At 39.5% G+C, this 19,362-nt stretch overlaps 2 protein-coding genes across 4 annotated transcripts in view; one reads left to right on the top strand and one right to left on the bottom strand.

The window, feature by feature from the left end:
• Positions 1-175: 175 nt before the first annotated feature.
• Positions 176-17,304, bottom strand: smc4 (structural maintenance of chromosomes 4). 2 transcript variants are annotated; one of them, XM_047593789.1, is made up of 24 exons: positions 17,127-17,304; positions 15,598-15,755; positions 14,416-14,606; positions 13,655-13,846; positions 12,469-12,645; positions 10,335-10,499; positions 9,821-9,948; positions 9,491-9,631; positions 8,833-8,983; positions 6,933-7,097; positions 6,471-6,704; positions 6,106-6,291; positions 5,845-6,006; positions 5,501-5,726; positions 5,305-5,381; positions 4,438-4,590; positions 4,184-4,310; positions 3,771-3,960; positions 2,693-2,837; positions 2,196-2,369; positions 1,879-2,061; positions 1,441-1,673; positions 998-1,181; positions 176-468 (listed from the first exon to the last, which is right to left on the bottom strand). In XM_047593789.1, the coding sequence occupies exons 2-24, from the start codon at positions 15,743-15,745 to the stop codon at positions 304-306; spliced, it is 3,897 nt and encodes a 1,298-aa protein (XP_047449745.1). In that variant the 5' UTR covers positions 15,746-15,755; positions 17,127-17,304; the 3' UTR covers positions 176-303. The 2 variants fall into 2 exon arrangements, with proteins under 2 accessions (XP_047449745.1, XP_047449746.1); XM_047593790.1 differs by lacking the exons at positions 15,598-15,755; positions 17,127-17,304 and adding an exon at positions 15,343-15,501.
• Positions 17,305-17,441: 137 nt separating this feature from the next.
• Positions 17,442-19,362, top strand: part of ift80 (intraflagellar transport 80 homolog (Chlamydomonas)) — a 32,409-nt gene continuing 30,488 nt past the window's right edge. The window contains exons 1-3 of one of the 2 annotated variants that reach the window (XM_047593793.1): positions 17,442-18,053; positions 18,237-18,297; positions 18,538-18,759. In XM_047593793.1, coding sequence (XP_047449749.1) covers positions 18,261-18,297; positions 18,538-18,759 — 259 coding nt within the window. In that variant the 5' untranslated portion in view covers positions 17,442-18,053; positions 18,237-18,260. Of the gene's footprint in view, positions 18,138-18,236; positions 18,298-18,537; positions 18,760-19,362 lie in introns of both variants that reach the window. The other variant, XM_047593792.1, reaches the window with a different exon arrangement.

Below are 19,362 nucleotides of genomic sequence, written 5' to 3'. Positions count from 1 at the left end.
TTTTCAGTAGACATACCTGTATGGTGGTGTGAGGTGCGTGAGCTCAATTAGCTGATGCTCGTTACAAATGTCTTGGTCCTGAGAAATGTCGTCTCATGACTTCACAGCAGAACACCAGAGTGTACAAGCACAGACCGAGTTAGATGAGGTGTATTCAAACTTCCTGCACACGATATTTTGGTTGAAGACATTTATTATCAGGAAATATTTATTGGTTCAAATAATATAAAAGAATAGCAGCATTTTATGAAAGAATAAAATATGTACACAGTATTAAAAAGAAAGCCAAACACTTTCTCAGGTTCAAGCAGTGACGGCGTCGTGCTCTTTGAACACGATGGTCTTGGGGTTGATTCCCACGCTCTTGGTGGTGTTGTGCGTTTTGTAGATGCCGATGAGACGGTCGGCGATCTCGAACATGTTGTTCCTCAGGGAGATGATGATGAACTGAGCGTTCTTTGTTTGTTCCTGAAGGAAGATGAGGAGATATTAGTCTTAGCTGAGCTTTGACATGTTTCTTCTCCAGAGGTGCTGTCAACTTGTGATCTTAAGAAAGAATTATGTGTCCGTAGTAGCAAACGTCATGAGTGCAACACATTCCCGTGAGCACAATATCTCAGGAACAGCTCAGGGGAGTTTTGTCCAAATTTGGAACAAACATCCATTCGGACTCAAAGATAAACTTATTAGAGTTAAGTTCAAAGATTACAGATTTAACAAATAATAGTTTTGGACACAACATTCTCATAAAAGGATCAAATGATGATGTTGTTTTGGATCGAAAAAGCTAAAGGTCAATTTCATTGGTTCATTTGATGTTCTGCAAAAACACAATTACAGAAATACACAACCAGTCAAAAGTTTGGACACATTCTCACTGAACTGAATGAGAAGACTCATGGTAGTGACTGGTTGTGTATTTTATATTTACCACATTGCTACTAACTGAGGTGAAGAGTGAGTTTTTCCATCTTGTAATCGTCAGGTCCATACTCACATAAATGTAACAGGCCACGATGGAGACGTTCTTGAAGTCGAGAGCAGCATCGATCTCGTCCATGAAGTAGAGCGGTGTGGGTTTATAGTGGTGCAGAGCAAACACCAGAGCCAAGGAGCTGAGGGTCTTCTCTCCTCCCGACAGGTTGAAGATCTTCTTCCAGCTTTTCTTTGGAGGACGAACACTAGAGGAACAGGAAGGAGTCAGAACTCAACGTGAGTGTGATGGTTCACGTATTAACCGAGCACAAATAATTACAGAAAAACCCAACGGTTTTCCTTGTTGGAAAGTACGGTCAGTCTTGAGAGATAGAAATACATCCTGATTTTATTTCTAAAGCTTGTACAATGTGTTAGCTCAGACTGAACATTTTGATCAAAGTGGCTACTATGGAGTTGCTGAACTCTTCAAATATGTGTACGTAATGAGTTCCCGTCTCTTACCTGAACATGATGCCCTCTGAGAACGGGTCTAAACTGTCCACTAGCTCCAGCTCGGCATCACCACCCAGTGTCAGCATCTGGTAGTTTTCCTTCAGCTTGTTTGTGATCATGTTGAATCCGGTCATGAACTCGTTGAGCCGCTGTTTGCGCAGGTCCTCGTAGCCACGCTTGAACTTGTCCCTCTCTGTGGTGATCTCGTCCAGCTGGGCCACGCGCTGCAGGTACAGCTCCTCCTAAAAACACACACACAGTGATGTTGATTAAAACTGTGATTTCACTTTTTAATACATTTTAAAAAAAAACTCCCTTATTGCTGTTCCCCTACTCTTCACTGTTACAGCTCGGATTAAAGAGGACAGTCACTCTTGAATGTATCCAGGCTCCGTTTGTGACAGGCTGAGGGTAGGTAACAGAGTGTACGGTGATATTCGATCGTACCTTCTTCTTGTACTCAGCAATGGCCCCGAGGTTGGGCTTCATCTGGGCACACTGCGTCTCTAATGTGATCATCTTGTTGATAATGATGTTAGGATCTGAGATTTCTTCAAGTTCATCGGGAGTAAGTACGGGGAGTTCCTCTGCTGGCTTGTCCTCGATGGTATGAAGGGACAGCTTGGTGGCCTGTGGAGCAAAAACAACAATTACAACTCAAAGATGGTCAAGGCAAACGTTTATTCACGCTCACATTCACTACAGACACTAAATATTTAAATAGTTTTCAGCTATTTAATACATTTTAAAAAGCCGACGCCCACCTCTTTCTGCCAGTGTTTGATCTTGTTGTTGTGTTCGGTGATGGTGGTCTCTATCTGCTCAACACGGAGCCGGACGCCGAGCGACTCCTCCTGCAGAGCGTGTTCCTGCTGCTGTAGGACCTTTATCTCCTTCAACACGCCCTGATACTGCTCCTGAACTTCAGGTAGTTCAGCCTAGAGGACGGGGGGAGAAAAAACTACACTTATGTCCGTGCTCTCTTGACATTTAGATGTCACACAGATGATCACTTACATACAAGATATATCTTTTCAAGCACTTTGGTGAAATGTAAGTAGGTGGGATGAGTAAACAATTCAATTATACTGGTTTGAAATGTGATTTTCAGTGTATTTTTTCCCTTTATTCTTCATTTTTTATATCACACAATGTATACTACAGGCTATGAATGTGCTTTGGAAGTAGTAAATCAAATCCTTCAGTGGAAATCGGTAACAATAAAATTAAGACTTATTTTTAGTGAATAAAAAGCACCGACCTCCGCCTCCTGACAGGCCGTCATGATCTCCCCGGCCTCCTGCTCCAGTTTCTTCAGCTTTTCTGTGAGCTCAGCCATCGACTTCTCATTCTCCTCCATCTCGGCCTGCACACGGGCAACGCTCTCCTCGCACTTCTTCAGGTTGCTACAGAAGAAACAAACAGCAACACGCAGACGTTAACCTCTGCAAAAACAGTTTGTATTTGGTAGTAATTCCTTCTGACGTCAGGTTTAGTCTTGCAACACAAAGCTGCTCTGCTACCGACCGCTAAAGAGCAACTTTCTTGGATACGATGAGGAGGATTAGTACACTTTTAAAATCAAGCTTCAACAACCTGCTGACCCACACTTGTGAGATGCCGTCCACACAGCAAGTTTTCAGGCTCAGTATAGTTTAGTTCCGCCTTCAAGAGCCCACACACAACCACTTCAGGTATGTATGCAAACTAAAACAAAACAGATTTAAACCTTTCTATAAACACAGAAATAATTGTCTAGTGTATCAATTGTACGATTAATTCCCGTATTACAGCCATTATGTGCGTTGTTAGAGAGCTTGTCCTCAGTATGATAAACACTCCCAGGTGACATTTTCTGTTTCAGGGCGAGCGTACAGGTAAAATATTACGCGGCTCGTTAAAACTACACGTTATAAAACCAAAAGCATCCCCCTCACTGCTGCACTGAGACCATCAATCATATTAATATGGCATGTGTGTAAAGACATCCAACGTAAGCAGAAACCCAGATCAGTGACAACACCTAAAATGAGGCACGCTGACATACAAATCTCAGATTAACTGTGTGGAAATGGTTAGAAATGCAACTTTGTTTTTTAAATAAAGATTATAATAGTGTGGTTCAATACTAAGCTGCTATTAAAAGAGTACAGCTTCTTCCAGACGTGCCCCAGTACCTGAGTTCATAAGCTCACATGTGATTATTATTAATACTCCAGATAGAGATAAAAGATTTTGGTTTCAACTTGTATTTAAATAGAGCTGCTCTATATTTCTGTCTTTCTATAATTTTGTCATTAAAAGGCAAAGTGGTGATAGTTTCCTCATGGTTTCCTCACCGGCCGGCCGTCTTTATGGCCACCTGGGCCTTGGTTATGGTGGAGGAGCAGTCGTCCAGCTCCTTGTTGACCTTGTCAAGCTTGTCCTGCTGAGCCTTCAGTTTGTGACTATTGATGTCCACAATGAGGTTGTGGAGTCTTTTCACCTCATTTTCCACCTTCCCAGCTTTACTGGACGCTGCCTCGTAGTCTGATGGGACCAGAGAGGCACAGAGAAAGGAACAGGACACAGTGAATATAAGCGTGCTGGCCATTTAATGTTTGATATTCAAAGGGATTAAAAACATTTTCATGGGTCTAACTGCTACGTACACATGCAGATTGGTTTATTTAAAAAACAATAACAGCAACCAATTGAGATATTTAACAATCTACAGTAATATTTGTCTTTACTGCCTACAGGAGGACTGTACCTTTTTTGAAGGCCTCCAGGCTCTTCTCCATCTGTTTCTGTTTGGCCTTGTCTGGGGCAGCTGCCAGCACATTGGCTTCGAGTTCCTTGATCTGAAGTTTCAAATGAGTCTCCTGGTCAGCTAAACTCTGAAGGAAAGAAGGAAGGAAAATATTCAGTCACACAGGCTCAGCGAAAGGTTTTTATCAGTTACAGTGATCGCACCGTATGGCTGCTTATGAAGTTATTATTTAGATCGCAAACAACACGACGTACAGCTATGCTGTTGGTGTATTTCTCCAGGGTGTTCTTCATGTCTCTGAGCTGCGGCTGCAGACGCTGGACGCTCTCCTCCAGCTGCAGCTTCGTCTCTTGGCAGCCCTGCATCTTTGCCACTTTCTCGTTCAGCTTGCTCTCCATACGGTCAAGCTGTAGCACACGGATGAAAACCATGTCTCACACACTGATGGCTTGAAAGTGAGTTTTATCTGATAGAAGCGAGGTGGAAAAGCTCACATTTAATCACATCTCAGTTTTCTTTATACTAAAACTTATTGCTAAATAATTCTTGTCTCTAATGAGTTTTTCTCTTTCAAATCAAATCAACACATTCAGTAGCGGTCAGAGGGATTCAGTAATTTAGTAAAATAATAATACTAAACATAGAATATGTGTGTAGCAATACTAGTTATAGACCATGAAAGCTTTGTATAATTTATATGACATAATTCATGCAGCTGTTTTTGTGCTCTGCGGTTCTCAGACAATGTGTGTTTCACTGTTAATGTATAAGACCTCGTAATGAATGTAGGCATGTGTGGGCAGAAATAATAAATCAGACACAGACGTTTTTTATTGTGAAGCTGCACATGTGATCCCCTTGGTTAAAATATCAAAGATCGTGTATGCAGCGAATTTCAATCTCTCATGTCAGAATATAAATATAAAATAGTAGGAAAACTTTTTAACAACCAGTGTCTTAAAGGCACATAGAGATATTTGGAAGTTACAGTAAATGCAGCCGTTAAAACTGGATAAACCTGAATAGAATACATTTCTATAAATATATATATAATTATACATTGATATTTTAGATGAGACATCTAATTCACACTGAATCTGGTTTGTGTATTTTGACCTCACCTCGTCCTGGGTGACCTCAGTGTCAATAGAAGAGCCCATTCTGCCCTTCATCACTCGTCCTCCTCCCGTCATGGTTCCTGTGAAACACACATCACATCACAGGGTGGTTTAAAAACTAAACTTCAGTCAAAACGATCTTCACAGAGAGAGCCAGAGCAAACATGAGTAAGCTAGACAGAACAGATGAGTCACCCACCAGCCATCTCGATTATCTGTCCCTTCAGGGTGACCACTCTCCAGCGCCTGTCTTTCTGGAAGGCCATTCTTGTGGCTTGCTCCATGTCTTGCGCCACCAGGGTGTCCCTTAGGGCGAAGTAGAAAGCTGGTCGCACACTCTCATCTTTCACTCTCACCATGTCAAAGAGACGAGGGCTGTCCTCTGGTGTGCGAATGGGAGCCATTTTCTGCTCCCACACTTTCATCTGTGCAGAGAAAGTGAATAAGGAATAAGAAGCAAGAAAATGGGCCCCTTTGTTTTATAAAAAAAAGCAAAACAATACCCAACAAGCTTCAGTGAAATTCCCAAAACCATATTTTTACCTTATCAAGACCGATGAAAGTGGCAACCCCAATGTTCTGCTCTTTGAGAAACGTGACACATTTCTGAGCCGTGTCGATGGTATCCACCACAATGTTGTCCAGAGCACCACAGCTGGAGGAAATGGCCACATCATACTTCTCCTCTATGGCACCGAGGTCTCCCTATAACCACGGAAATATTTTAACAAAATACATGTTAGGTTTACTTTTCATTTCAGATGATGCTTACATTTTTTTTTTTTTTTTTTTTTTTTTTTTTACCAATCTTCCAAAGATCCCGGGGATTCTGCCGCTCTTCTTCTGCTGCATGAGGGCATCCAGGACTTTTCCTCGGCTGCGGTTCGAGGACAAAGAGCTCTTGGCTTCGTCCACCTTCTGCCTCAATTCCCTCACCGCTTCCTTAGTCTCGTTGTCCATCTTCACCAGCTTCTCCAGTTCCCCCTCGTCCTGCAGAGAAAAGGAAATGAGAACTTAAAGCAGAAGTCCACGCAAATGACGCCATCGGCCGGCCAGACGTACTCGACAGCAGTAGTGAGAACAACTAAAATAGTTTCAACAAATGTTACTATTTTTTTATTTATTTATTTTTGGTTGGTTCAATAATATGCCACAATGTTTGGTTTTACCTTCTTGAGCTCCTGTTCTTTTGGGGGTAGCTTGACTTTCAGGTCTTTTATGGTGGCGCGGCGCTCCTGCAGTGTGTCAGAGGTCGTCTGAAGTGTCTGCTTGGCCGTGTTGAGCTGTGTCAGAGCTGTGTTGTGGCGACTAAGGTAGATGTCAAGCTCGGACTGAGCCAGGTCCATGCGAGAACGGGTCTCATTGACAGCCTTACTGAGTTCCATGAGCTCTTTTTCTTGTTTCTGGAGAAGAGAAGTAAGGTCGGATGTAACATTTTGTTTGTTCAAGCTTTACTTTAGGGCATTTAACTTTACTGAAAATAGAGAAAAAGACAATAAATGGAGAAGAGTGAGCGAGAAAATAAGTAGGAATCGTCTTAAGAAAAAACATTTTACAGAAAAAAAAATGCCAAGTTTATTACCCAAGAATGCAACAAACGACCCAGGATGCTCACACACACTCACACTCACCTCTTTGTCCTGTTGCAAGCCGCTGGTCTCTTCCTTCAGACTCTCCATCACTTCCTTAAGTTTTTCCTCCTCTTTCACCTTCTGCTTCTCCAGGTCTTCCTTGCGAGCTGTTGCCTCAGAGATGGCCTTTTCACTGCTGGCTGGTATACTGCGCACTTCCTCCAGCTGAAAAATGAGCCAGACAAGAGAATGCACAAAAACAGATGAGATGTGTTCAATCCTGGATCCTCAGCAACATGACTACACGTATCTAGGTTCAACTTGAGGACACAATTATTTCAATACACACGCCAACCCACCACAGCGCAACAGTCCTTTACTTCTCAAACGAGATAAGATAAAGAGATCAGTGGAGACTGAGGAGAACATCGTAAATCAATGTGATCAACTGTAAACACACATTCAAGAGCGACTGAATTAGCGCTGATTAAGACTGGCACAGCAGTCTGCCGCTTGGCAAGGCAGGAACAAAGGAAGGAGTGGTGTGTGTGTATATAGTCTATGTTTTGTAGGGTTAACTGCGGGTGAAATGTGAATGTGGCTGCTGGGAGTGTTACACAAGCCAGGCCATAGTTGACTACCACACAGCAGAACACTGCTCCCCAGAGGTCTGCCTGCCTCTGCCCAGCTCCCCCTCTGACCAACATGTTTCCAGAGCACAGCCATTGTGTGTTAAAGCAGAGGGGGAAATGAGAAGATATACCTCCAGTTATGACAGAACTCTACGTGTGGACATTTTTTCAGTAAGTGTTCAAGCTACAGAAATGTAAGGAGACTGGAAGAGCATTAACAGTGAAAGAGAGCACACACACCGACAATCAACTTGTGTGTTACTTCACAGCCCCCTAGTGGCTAGTTTAGGACAGAGGGCCCCTCTTGCCATGAAATTTGATTTAAACTTTATAGAGATATATATATGTATTTTTTTTTTTTTTACTAATGTCAGTTGTTAAAAAATAAATACACAGGCTTAGTTTGATCCAAAGACAGAAAATATATATTTTTAAAAATTAAATCAAAGTCCCAACAGGCTCTGATACAACACTGCACTTAAATGTGGCATCATGTTTAAGACCAACATTTGTCAGTAGCAATATTTACAAGTTTTCACTGCGTAACTTCTGCTTTGTGTTACCATCCTACTCAGGGAAGTCGGTTCGACTTATATATATTTTTAAACAACTCTATTAGCAGCACTGTTATGAGCTTAAAGCACATTACTTTTACAATATTTTTTGTTTTTACCTTAATTATTCTTTAATTATTTAGAAATGGTAGAATCCATCTTTACGACGATACTTTTGTACTCTTGTAATGGTGAACAATAAGTTAGACAACAACTAGGTTCAAAGACTATTTACAGCTGTAAAACAAGTACCTGTCACGTGACAAGGTGTTTCAGGAGGGGAAAAACATGTCAGCCTACAAGAGCCTCTAGAGAATTTGATTGCAAATTAAATATAAATATATAGAACAGATATAAGTCACAATGTAGTTTCTGCAAACAATGTGTCATTTACAAGCATGTTGTTGTAAAGACTTGACAAATATCATTTTCTCTGTTCTATAAGTAACAGTAATTGTATTTTCAGTGTACATGTTTCTATCTTGGCCACAGGAAAAAAATAAACAGTAACACTGAGGATAACAGCATTGGTAACTTCATGCAACCATTTATTTGTGAAAGGGTGTGTATAGAATTTTTTTTTTTTTAAAAAAAGAAAGACAAAAAAATGCTCTCCTGACAGACTGACTGCTCGCCTTTGAAATATTTGGAGAATTCAGTTATATTTTAATTTTCCAATCTACTGCAGAGAAGCAGTATTAGAAAAACTAATGTAAATCAAGTCATTGAACTGTGTGTGTGTGAAAGTGGAATGAAAGTTTTAGATCAACACACCTTTTCTTTGTCCTTTTCCAGCTGCTTCTGCAATTTCTTGTTCTTGCTCTTGGAGTGTTTAATCTTCTCACGCACTTCAACATCCTGCAGGTCCAGCTGGGTGAACTTCTCCTTCTGGGTCTCAATGTACTTGTTGAGCTTATTTTGTTTTCTGGTGGAGGAACAGCATTTAACTTGGTATACTCAAGTAAATTGTACAAAAACACTACTAAGATATTAGATAAACAATGAGAATCTCAAAAATATACAAAATAATATATACATAACTAACAATAATACAGTAGATTTGGTTAATACTGCAACCTCTTGTTATTAAAGCTGATTCGGTTCTCACTTCCTGTACACTTTCATATCATTTTTTAAATGATCACCGAAGCCAAATAATTATGCAATTATGGACTCTAGAACAATAACAAGTCTATACCTTCTTCTGAAAGTCATCAACTGTTTTACAGCTAGTTTTATTTGTGAGGGGAAAAAAATAAAATTACTTTTGTTACTTCTACACTTTTCCAGACCTCTAAATATGTTCAATGTTTTCTAAGACAACGGCCACAAAATTGTTGATATAGTTAAAAAGTTAGTAACCTTATAAACATGTCACATAGGATGATAGAAGAGAGGAAGTGGTAGAAAGATTGTTTTTAAAAACACTCACTTCTCCACATTTTTCAGCTCTTGGTTCATTTTCTCTATCTCCTGTGATATCTTTCCATTTTTCTCCGTGAGTTCCTTGGTGTCCTCCAAGATCTTGTGCTTTTCCTGCTCTTTATCCACCACACGCTTCTGCAAATCGTGACTAGTGGCAAAAGGATATCAAGAAAAATCAGCAGTCGAAGATAAAACACAAAAATTTACACACGAAAAAAAAAAAAAAAAAACAAAGGGGCTGTTTTGTTCTCTGTTTTATGGTTTATACAGTTTGGTCTACATTTTTGTCTCTAATGCTTATTATTTTTTTTATGTACAGAGCAGAGATGTTACTCACACATAATACTGGCAGAGCCGACTCTTGTGTTTGAAGATGTCGTTCTCCAAGGTGAGGAACTCCACAGCTTTGTTCTTTTCGCCCTCCAAAGCATTCTTCTCCTTTTCCACAAGCTTAACTCTGTTTAGCTAGGACAGTGAAAATATTGAAGTACTTTATATTAGGTGCCAAAGAATATGGTCACTTTCATCATACAATAAAAATAATAAATAATTAACTATTTAAAAATGTAAAAACCCTTTGTCAACATGCTAACACATTCTCCAGAAGTCAGTGTGTGTACACAAAAAGTCTTTCCTGAAAATCCATGAATTATATCTGGGGAAGTTGGCCCTGCCAAGTAGCAACTTATCTTACATATTTACAGTTATTCACCTACAACAATGTATTATTTCAACTAAAAAGCATACAAAGGCCTCTTCAAAACTATTGTATAAAGGCTTAACAACTCAGGACACAGGAAGGAAAGTTGTTGGCTAAACTGTGTGAGCAGATAGTGTATGAGTGTTGTCACCTTCTCTCCTCTCTGCTCATTGAGCAGCTCAATACGGCGAGCCAGGGTTTGGATGGGCTCCTTGAGACGACAGGAGCCAATAATGTCCTCCAGGTACTCCAGCATGCCCTCATCGTGCTCTGTCTGACCTTTAGGCTTCATCATGGCAATCTGTTCCACCTCACCCTAGGTGCAGTCAAGAACAAGGTATTGGCAAAGGCCACGCATGCACTCACTCAGAGGGCTGAGATAAAAAGTTATATTAAAACAGTGACCGTTAGAAATGGCAAAAATAAAATAAAAAAAAAGTCTGCAGCTTTTAACTTTCTAGATGTTTGGCCAACTGAACTCATAACTCAAACATGAAATAATACACAAAAGTAATAAACAGTGTACCAAATTTTTATTTTAAGAGCTTCCTTTTTGAGAACTGTTATTTCCACTTGGTGAAATAAAAACAAGAGAAAAATTGAATAAAAATTATATTACTAAACAACTAGTTAAAAAACACATGAGGAATCTGTAATTAATAAATCCTGTAAGCACATCTTCACATGTGTAAGAACACTAAAATCCACACATGTAAAAATACTAAAATCTACACATGTGTAAGGAGTAAACTGCTAAAATAGAAATTCGTCATTTCACCACCCTACAGTTCCAGAGCGGTTGAAAAAAATACATGCTACTGATACCATGCAAATTTTGACTTCTTGTAACTACACCCCAGCCGAATTTCCAGATACTGTAGCTGTATACAGCACATGTTACTTGGTACCAAAGTTATGGCCAACTTTCAAGTATAATTACATTTGTCTGAACATCTGTTCATTTTCATTTATTTATTTTAAACAAGCTGGATTAGAATAACAATACTGATAGGTAAGACATTTCAAGTTAAACACAGATTAACTCTAGTAATAGTAAAAAACAACTAATTAGCTTTTATTGATGTGTGGGGAGAAATTAAGCTCATATTTTTTATGCATGAAAAAAGGGAGAAGCCTGTAGAGGAAGGGGGAGAAAAAAAATCCCACGTCATCCTCTGCTCTGACCACTGCACAAAATAGACAGCTTCCCTTCTGCCAGAGGCCTGGAAAAGTGACCTTGGAGAACAAGCTCAAGCCTCTTCCCATAGTCATGCAGCCATGTCACAGACAGGGACATCCAGGGAGAGTAGAAATGGACATGCATACATATAAAAAAATAAAAAAGTCAAGCAGGACTGATCTAAGTGTTCACCTGAAAATGCCTCTTATTTATAAAAATAAAGGGGAAACATTCAAAACTGCGACAACATAGATTTAATCAGCCATTTTGCTCTGCTCTGACACGAGCCATCACCCCATATGCCTTGAGTTAATCAGTAATAATATGGTAGGTCACACATGTAATACAATCGCATGTGGCTGGAGTGTAACTAGTAACTAGTTCAAATTCAATGTAACACAATGCAAAATTTAAAAAAAAAAAAAAAAAGAGAGAAAAAAGAAAAACAGACTGATAAAAAAAATACAGAGGAATGCATTACAATCACATTACAGGCAAACAACAACAACAAAATAAATAAATTAAAAAATGTTGAACCAATATTGCAGCCATGGTAATGGAGGGTGTTTTGATCCAGCCACACTGAAGCAGCACTGCCAATATTGGGGTTGGGGACTATTCTCACACGCCAATATTTACGTGCTGCTAAAGCGTGGCTGATACATGGGAAAGGGAGGGGAAGGGAAGTCCAACCTGTCTCCACTGGTGGGTCTGCTGAATCACAGATCACCTCACTACAACAATCTGACTGAACCAGCCACTCACAAGCAGGTTTGGATGTTTTTTCCTTAAAATCCTAAAGCAGCAAATAATGGTTCGCACCTTTTCCACATTGTTTCAAACCATGATGCGCTGCTATAGCAGTCTAAGGGCTGGCAGAGGGCACATCCTTTCCTTTCCAGTTCCAGTGCAACAGGTTATTCCCACAAACAGACATGGCTTATAAGTATATTTGACAAAAAAAAGTGACTGAAAGAGGACTGGGAAATGGGTAGTTTGGAAAGCAGGAAACCTCTCACAGAAATGGGATGGTTACAGCAGGGATAAAAGAGCAGAGTAAGAAGTGGAGAAGGGAAATTAGATAAAAAAAAAAAAATACAATTACCTGTAAGATCAGAAATCTGTTGTGGTCTAGGTCAATACCATGGCTTCGGAGTAAAGCCCCCACTTCTTTGAATGTGGCTTTCTTGCCATTGATATGGTAGGCAGAGGAATTGTCTTTGTTGGCAGTCCTGGAAACATAGAACTTGCTGTTGGGGATAACTTCGTAGTCATCTCCTTCCTGACTCAGAGGGGGGAGGGGCAGAAGACAGAGCAGCTTAGAAGAGAGCAAACCAGGAGAGATTCAAACAGCCCCACACAACAAATTTAACACTTATAATACTGACAAATCCACTCAGGGTGGTTAGAGAATAAACACACCACATTAAAGTTAATTAAGAGAAAGACCTGTTTAAAAAGGCATTGTAACATGTAAAAAATATGTATTACACCTACTGGAGTGTATTAACGTATCACATTTATAAAACTTAAGAAACAATTTATATTAAATCATAAAGACAATGGGAAAAAAATAGTTAGTTTGCCTACAAATGATTTTCTTGTACAAGCAAGTCTGGCAATTTAAGTTGTCTACACCACTCCTAAAAAATATTTTTTAAAATTCAGAAATGGTCACTTGTAAAGCTAACAGAGGACACAGATGTGTGTCATTAGTTTAACAACTCGAATTTAATTTATTTTAGGCTGTTGAAACAAACAGAAAGGCTTAAATAGATTTAGCAAGAGTCAAGGCAAGACTTACTCACACCCCCTGTGGCAGATCAAACACAGAAACAAGTTTAATTCTTTAAAATTCACTTCAGTCGGTTTTGAAATAAATTTGTGATGTAATGGAACCGAATGAATTTGTCTCTTCAAACAAACCAACATTTTCTTTACTTTTTACAGTACAGTCAAATAAGCAGAGTCTAATCACTAAATGACACATTTTAAAAATATGCAAAAAATAGAGGGATCAATTCTGGCACAATATGAATTGAATGTGGCATGTGTGGGTGTTAGTTGTAGCTTTCATGACTGATTTGAGTCTGTTTTTAGTCACCGAAGTGACAAGTGTGTATCAATATTATCTCATGTAATTGAGAAAATAATTTATTAAAAATTCAAGAAAAATATATTTCCATTAGAAATTATTTCTGATCACTCTCTTCAATTTGGACTACATGCTGATTAATTTTAGAACGAGTTTAGACTGTATTGGTGTGATACAGATGTGTGTGTATATATACCTTATCAATAATCTTTTGAAAATGCACCTCCACAGTACAGCTTTGCACATCTTTGTGTTTATCAGAGCTGTGAATCAGAACTGAGAGTTTTTTCGATCTTATCTTTTGAGCTCTGTATCCAAACACAAAGAGCATTGAATCTATCACATTGGACTTCCCACTTCCATTTGGACCAATGATGCAGGAAAAGCGCTGCGAACAAAAAAAAGGAAAAAAAAATCACATAAATCAATTATATAAAAAGAAACAACATCCACATGCACATAGTGTACATGTATTATCATTAAAAGCTATAAACTAACATGTCAGTATAGTAAGGCTGTGTCAATGACTATAATCCATGTGGGTGTAGCCAAGATTTATTTAATGCATATATGTTTGCAGAGAGTAAAGGGAAATAGAAAAAGATGAAAACAAAAAGTTTAAAGACATAACTTAAGGGAAACTTGAGCACACCACCCGATAACTACCATTTGTAAGATACACTCACTAAATCAAAATGGAGGAGTGTGACTCTTTCCACTTAGATATTTTTAAAAAAAATATACAAAATAAGTTACAACACAGTATCATAAATAGCTTCCACAGTCTAAGTCTTTCACTACACAAAGCAAGATGGATGCAGTTGCAAAATATGAAATTTAAGACAAATAAAATAAGATTGAGATGCACTACAAGTGATGGTAAATCTGTGATGTTAAAACAACACATTAAAGTTCCTCCCAGGCAGGGATTACATTTGTAACCATGTTTGGTCGTACCTTGTGAAAAGGCCCCAGAATCTGCTCGCCTGCGTACGATTTAAAGTTGCGATTAACTAAATGTGTTATCATCAGGCGAGGAGCGCCCGGTTCATTGGTCATTGCTGGGGGCGGGGGTGGAGGGATGCTACCGAGAATCTCCTCCAAACTTCGACTATCAACCGCCTCGGCTGCTTCCCCCTGAGACGGATCTGTGGTACAAAAAAAGTACAACTTTTATTCCTCTGTGCGAGTCGTTTCAGGTGGGGGACAGTGGTGCATGGGGGAGGGGTGGAGTAAAAAAAAAAAAAAAAAAAAAAAAAAAAACACAAACAAACAAAACACAAGCAGCAAGTTACAACTGCGGTCAACAACAATTCGCCAGAAAGTTGACAGGCATTATTTTTCTTTGTTCTGAAAACAAGAACCAACCCAAAAAAGAAAAAGAAAAGAAAGAAAGAGACCATGGCCGCTTATGAACGAACCCACATTATTATACAAACGCTCTCCACCAGAAGCGGTGATACGCGAAAGTAGATGCGCCACATTCATTTCGTCGATGATAAATAACTAAAGTGCAAATTTCGATCACGAACGTCACGTTTTCACTCATGCTTACACCGTGCTCAAAACACAGACACGGAAAATCTCGTTTTGTGACATTAATGTGTAACATAAAAACGATCATGTTGCCATCACACCAAGCCACAACGACCTGTCCAAAATCTATTGTGCTCGCATAAGCATAAACAAGCCAAGCAGTCGATGTTTGTAAATTAAATTCTTGCTGCCAGACACCCACTTAAGCTTTGCAACATATCCTACCGAACACAAACATCACCCCTCTGTCCATGTGCATCACAAGCTTCGCATTATTATTTAATATCAAGTTATAAGAATTGATTGAACACCGTTTTGATCTACTGCACCAAAAAAGAAATAAAGTACCTCGGTTGCTGAGAAAGATCCGGAAAGAAGTGCATCCGACGATATCAAAACCATCCCAAAAATCATTTTATTGATGACTGGCACTTTAGAAAAATATATATCAGCCATTCTAGCTACGTGTTGAGATTTAAGCAAGGGGGAAAAAAGCTTTACAAGTGTGCCAGTTGGCCACTAGCACTACAGCAATACACGCTAAGCCATTGAGTGAACAACTTATTTAGATTCACAGACACCAAAACACCCTTTGTTACTTGCCAGTTGTCGGCGGTGCCTCCTCTTGGCCATTGGAGTTGGTTTCTTGAGGGGGTACATCCAGCTCGTCTTCAGAGTCATCCCGAGGCTGCGACCCTTTCCCTCTTGGCTTGGCGGAGGCAGTTGAGCCCTTTGCAGCTTTAGATGGCATGATTTGAAATCTGAAGGGGTCATTGGTAAAAAAGGAATATCCATGAGTGGTTTTTGTGCCTGTCAATCTCTCAACTCCACTTATAGTCGGTCACACGCAGCTACTCTGTCAGGCTTTAATCATTACCACAGTCAGATCTCACTACCGCCCATCCAACTGCTCATCGGTATACACATATATATATATATATATTTTTTTTCTATTTTTTTCACATGGTAACATCGTTTGTTTTTTTCAATAAAGTTATACCATGAATTGCACTGCACGAGTAGGACTCGGTCTGAATAAGTTAGATTTCAATGATCCGTTTTTAATTATGCTATTCAAACAATAAACCCCCCATAACAACGATTCTAGTAATTATCTGCATCTATATCGGGGATTTTAATTGCACCCTGGAAAGTCGGACGGTTAATAAGCCTTGCAATGTTGGGGAAAAACAGGAAAATAAGGTTAACGTCACGTCAACTAGAAAGCCCAATTCAGTTGATATGCAAATTGTTTAATCTCTCAGCCTAGCCTGTGTTACATGGCCACTGCTGAATGAACGCAGTTTTAACTGCCGATTGTAAATACGCAACGTCTTCAATTGATCAGCCTCAAACTGACGCTATTATTAACTTTCATCCCCGCAATTTCTGTTAGGGGCGGAGGTGTAGACGGGGCAGTCTAACTCGCTAGGTAATTGGTAAGCGCATTCAAATAACTAACGTTAATGCAACTTAACCGCAACGTCAGACTAACCATATAAATCACATGTACGTTTTCCAAATAAGAAACGTGACGATATTAGTCTGGCCGTCGGTTAAAAACATGTATCGTTAGGTTTGGCGTGTTATTTTTATATATTTTTTTTTTTACTTTGCCAATGATACCGTTAAGTTAGCTACTGTAGCTAACTACCTGCTGATAAATATCGCAGCAAAGCTAAAGCTACCGTAATTGCTAACTTTGACTAGCACTGTAGCGGTAACTGTATTCAAAGTAAGCGTTATCTGAAATGTAAGGAGGGGGGCTAAACTTCGCATCTGTCCAACTAACTTTGGCTAAAGGCAAAGTATTTACCGTCACATAGATAAATGCATTGCACCTTGAAGTCTACTAAGTATATGCGACATAAACATTGGCTTAGATTGTCAAGTTTTACGTTACTCGTAGTAAAGTATGCATTCAAATTTTGCGGCAAATGTGACCTAATGCATAAAAATGGATTATCTCTCGTTATACTCATTAAGATATGTAACGCTGGTCCGTTCGTTTTCCATCGTAACTAATGTTCAAACTCAAACTGACGTTAAGTCTGGGTTGGAGCTAACGTTTTGCATTTCAGCAAATAGACGGAACCCAACCATTGCTTCTCCGCTAAAATATTTCTATGTACCTTCCGCGGTATTCGCACGGTCTGTCAAGAGTCTTCCTTTATGACCCCAAATCGGGAGTTCGAAAAAAATATTCGTCGATCCAAAAGTTTGTCAAATATAATCCAGAAAACTCAGCCCCGTGTCATTCCGAGTTGCTCCCCTGCTTGAAAACTCCAACTTGTAAATGGCGCCTAAACTGTGCCGTCGAACCAAATTCGTTACAAACTGACGCAAGGCACCATGGAACGTTCAAAGGGCAGGGGAAAAAAACACGAAATTCAAAAAAGGGGACGAAGCCAACTCCGCCTCAATCGAAACAAGCGATATGCACATGACAGGAACGAGCAGGCGAAAACCCGAATAGCGCCACAATACTTTTCTTTTTCCACTTTATATATGATTTAAGATTATTTTAAGATTCAAAGTATAACGTTATTTTCTACGTGTTCAAACGGTTGCCTGGTTACAGTGGAAGAGACGACTCCCGCCTCGATGTATAGTTTGCATTTCACGAAATATTATTCAGTGAATCGGCGATTAATGTTATAGTACATGATTTGAAACAGTCTAAATGAAACATTTGTGTAACGTATGTCAGATTTGTGCATATGAATATTTCGAAATATCCGTTGTCAAGGAAGTGCGATTTGCAACTCTCGCGATAGCTCACTTTTGAAGCTCTTCATGACCCAGATTAAATGGCTACCAAAAGTTAGCCGTTATACGTTAGGTATAAATCGCTGATTGGTGATGGATAGGGTTGCTGTGCACTATGTTGACCGTTCACGGTGGAGTAAATGACACGTGTGCGTGGCTGGTTGCACCACAGTACAGTTTTTAACGAGAGAACGATGTCGCCTTTGAACAGAAAAACAAGTTAACGTTAGCATTGAAGTCACAGGCAAGACTCGGGGACATCTGAGGATTCTCGTTAGCAACCGTGGCAGGTACCGTAGCAACTGCTGACGCTTGTTTCACTCACCGTAACAACTACGAGGGCATGCCAGCAGCTTTCTCGTCTAATTTACCGGGTACCGATGTTTTTATTGTGGTGATTTGACATTAATATAGAAAGAGAGTTTTAATATCAGTGCTAAGGTGCTGTTACTAACAATTTGTTGTTCGTTCAGGTATCAGCACAGCAAACATCCACCATGAGATTGAAGACATCGCTGCTAAAGGAACCCAAACATATCCTTTTTATGGGGTTGACACAACGCCAAAAGTTATGCTGTCATTTTTATTATTATTACTAGTACCACTAGAAGAAGTAATTGGTTACTTTCTGGTGCTTAACTGGGTTTAAATCTGTATCTAATCTAACTGTTCATTGTAGAATTATATTGAAAACTGCAGTAGCGACCACATTAAAAGAAAATATGCTGAATTATTCTTAGTTTACATTGTCTACTTTCCTTAACAGCAGACCACATAAGGAAATTGTGAGTTGTGTTGGCTGGACCACAGCAGATGAGCTGTACTCGTGCAGTGAGGACCATCAGATCCTCAAGTGGAACCTTTTGACCAATGAAACCAGCCTGGTCGTCAAACTGCCAGACGATATTTACCCCATTGACCTACACTGGTTCCCCAAAACTGTGGGTGGCAAGAAGCAAAACCAGGCTGAAGTCTTTGTCCTCACCAGCACTGATGGCAAGTCCACACATTTGATAAAAATCTGTCATGAAATCAGTGATTTTTATTCATTTATTTTAGTTGTGTGTGATACCTGTGTAGGCAGGTGTTCAGTCACACGGGGAATTTAAATGAGTTCAATTATCAAATGCTAACCTAACTAACTAAGCATAACAATTGATAACACAATTTTCCCTATTTTCTGATCTGTCACTTATCACTAACTTATGTTAGAAGATGACTGCCCACCATGTTTATATAGGCCACAAATCGGGAGCCATTACTCGTAGTTAGAGGACATTATCCCAACCAGTTTGATAGTTCTGTGGCAAATAAAAAATAATTTTGAGAGAAGCATGACAACTTTTTACAAATCTAAGTGGTTTTAGTAACACTGTTAGTTTGAGTCTATCTCTGTGGGCCTTCAATGTGAAATCATTAAGGGTGGATTTATTTTTTGTATCTGTGCATCTACAGTACATGGACTCTTACGTCTTTTCTTCAGCTTATATTAGATATAAACACACAGAATATGGATGTACTGTTATGGCAGGCGATGTGTGGTCACAACACTAATGGCAGTGTAGGGTTACATAAACACACCCACAAACTGAAGCAGCA

Source organism: Mugil cephalus, chromosome 9 (assembly GCF_022458985.1).
Source record: "Mugil cephalus isolate CIBA_MC_2020 chromosome 9, CIBA_Mcephalus_1.1, whole genome shotgun sequence".
Taxonomy (NCBI): domain Eukaryota; kingdom Metazoa; phylum Chordata; class Actinopteri; order Mugiliformes; family Mugilidae; genus Mugil; species Mugil cephalus.
The sequence above is the reverse complement of the archived record's forward strand: the minus strand, read 5'-3'. Positions and strand labels throughout refer to the sequence as shown.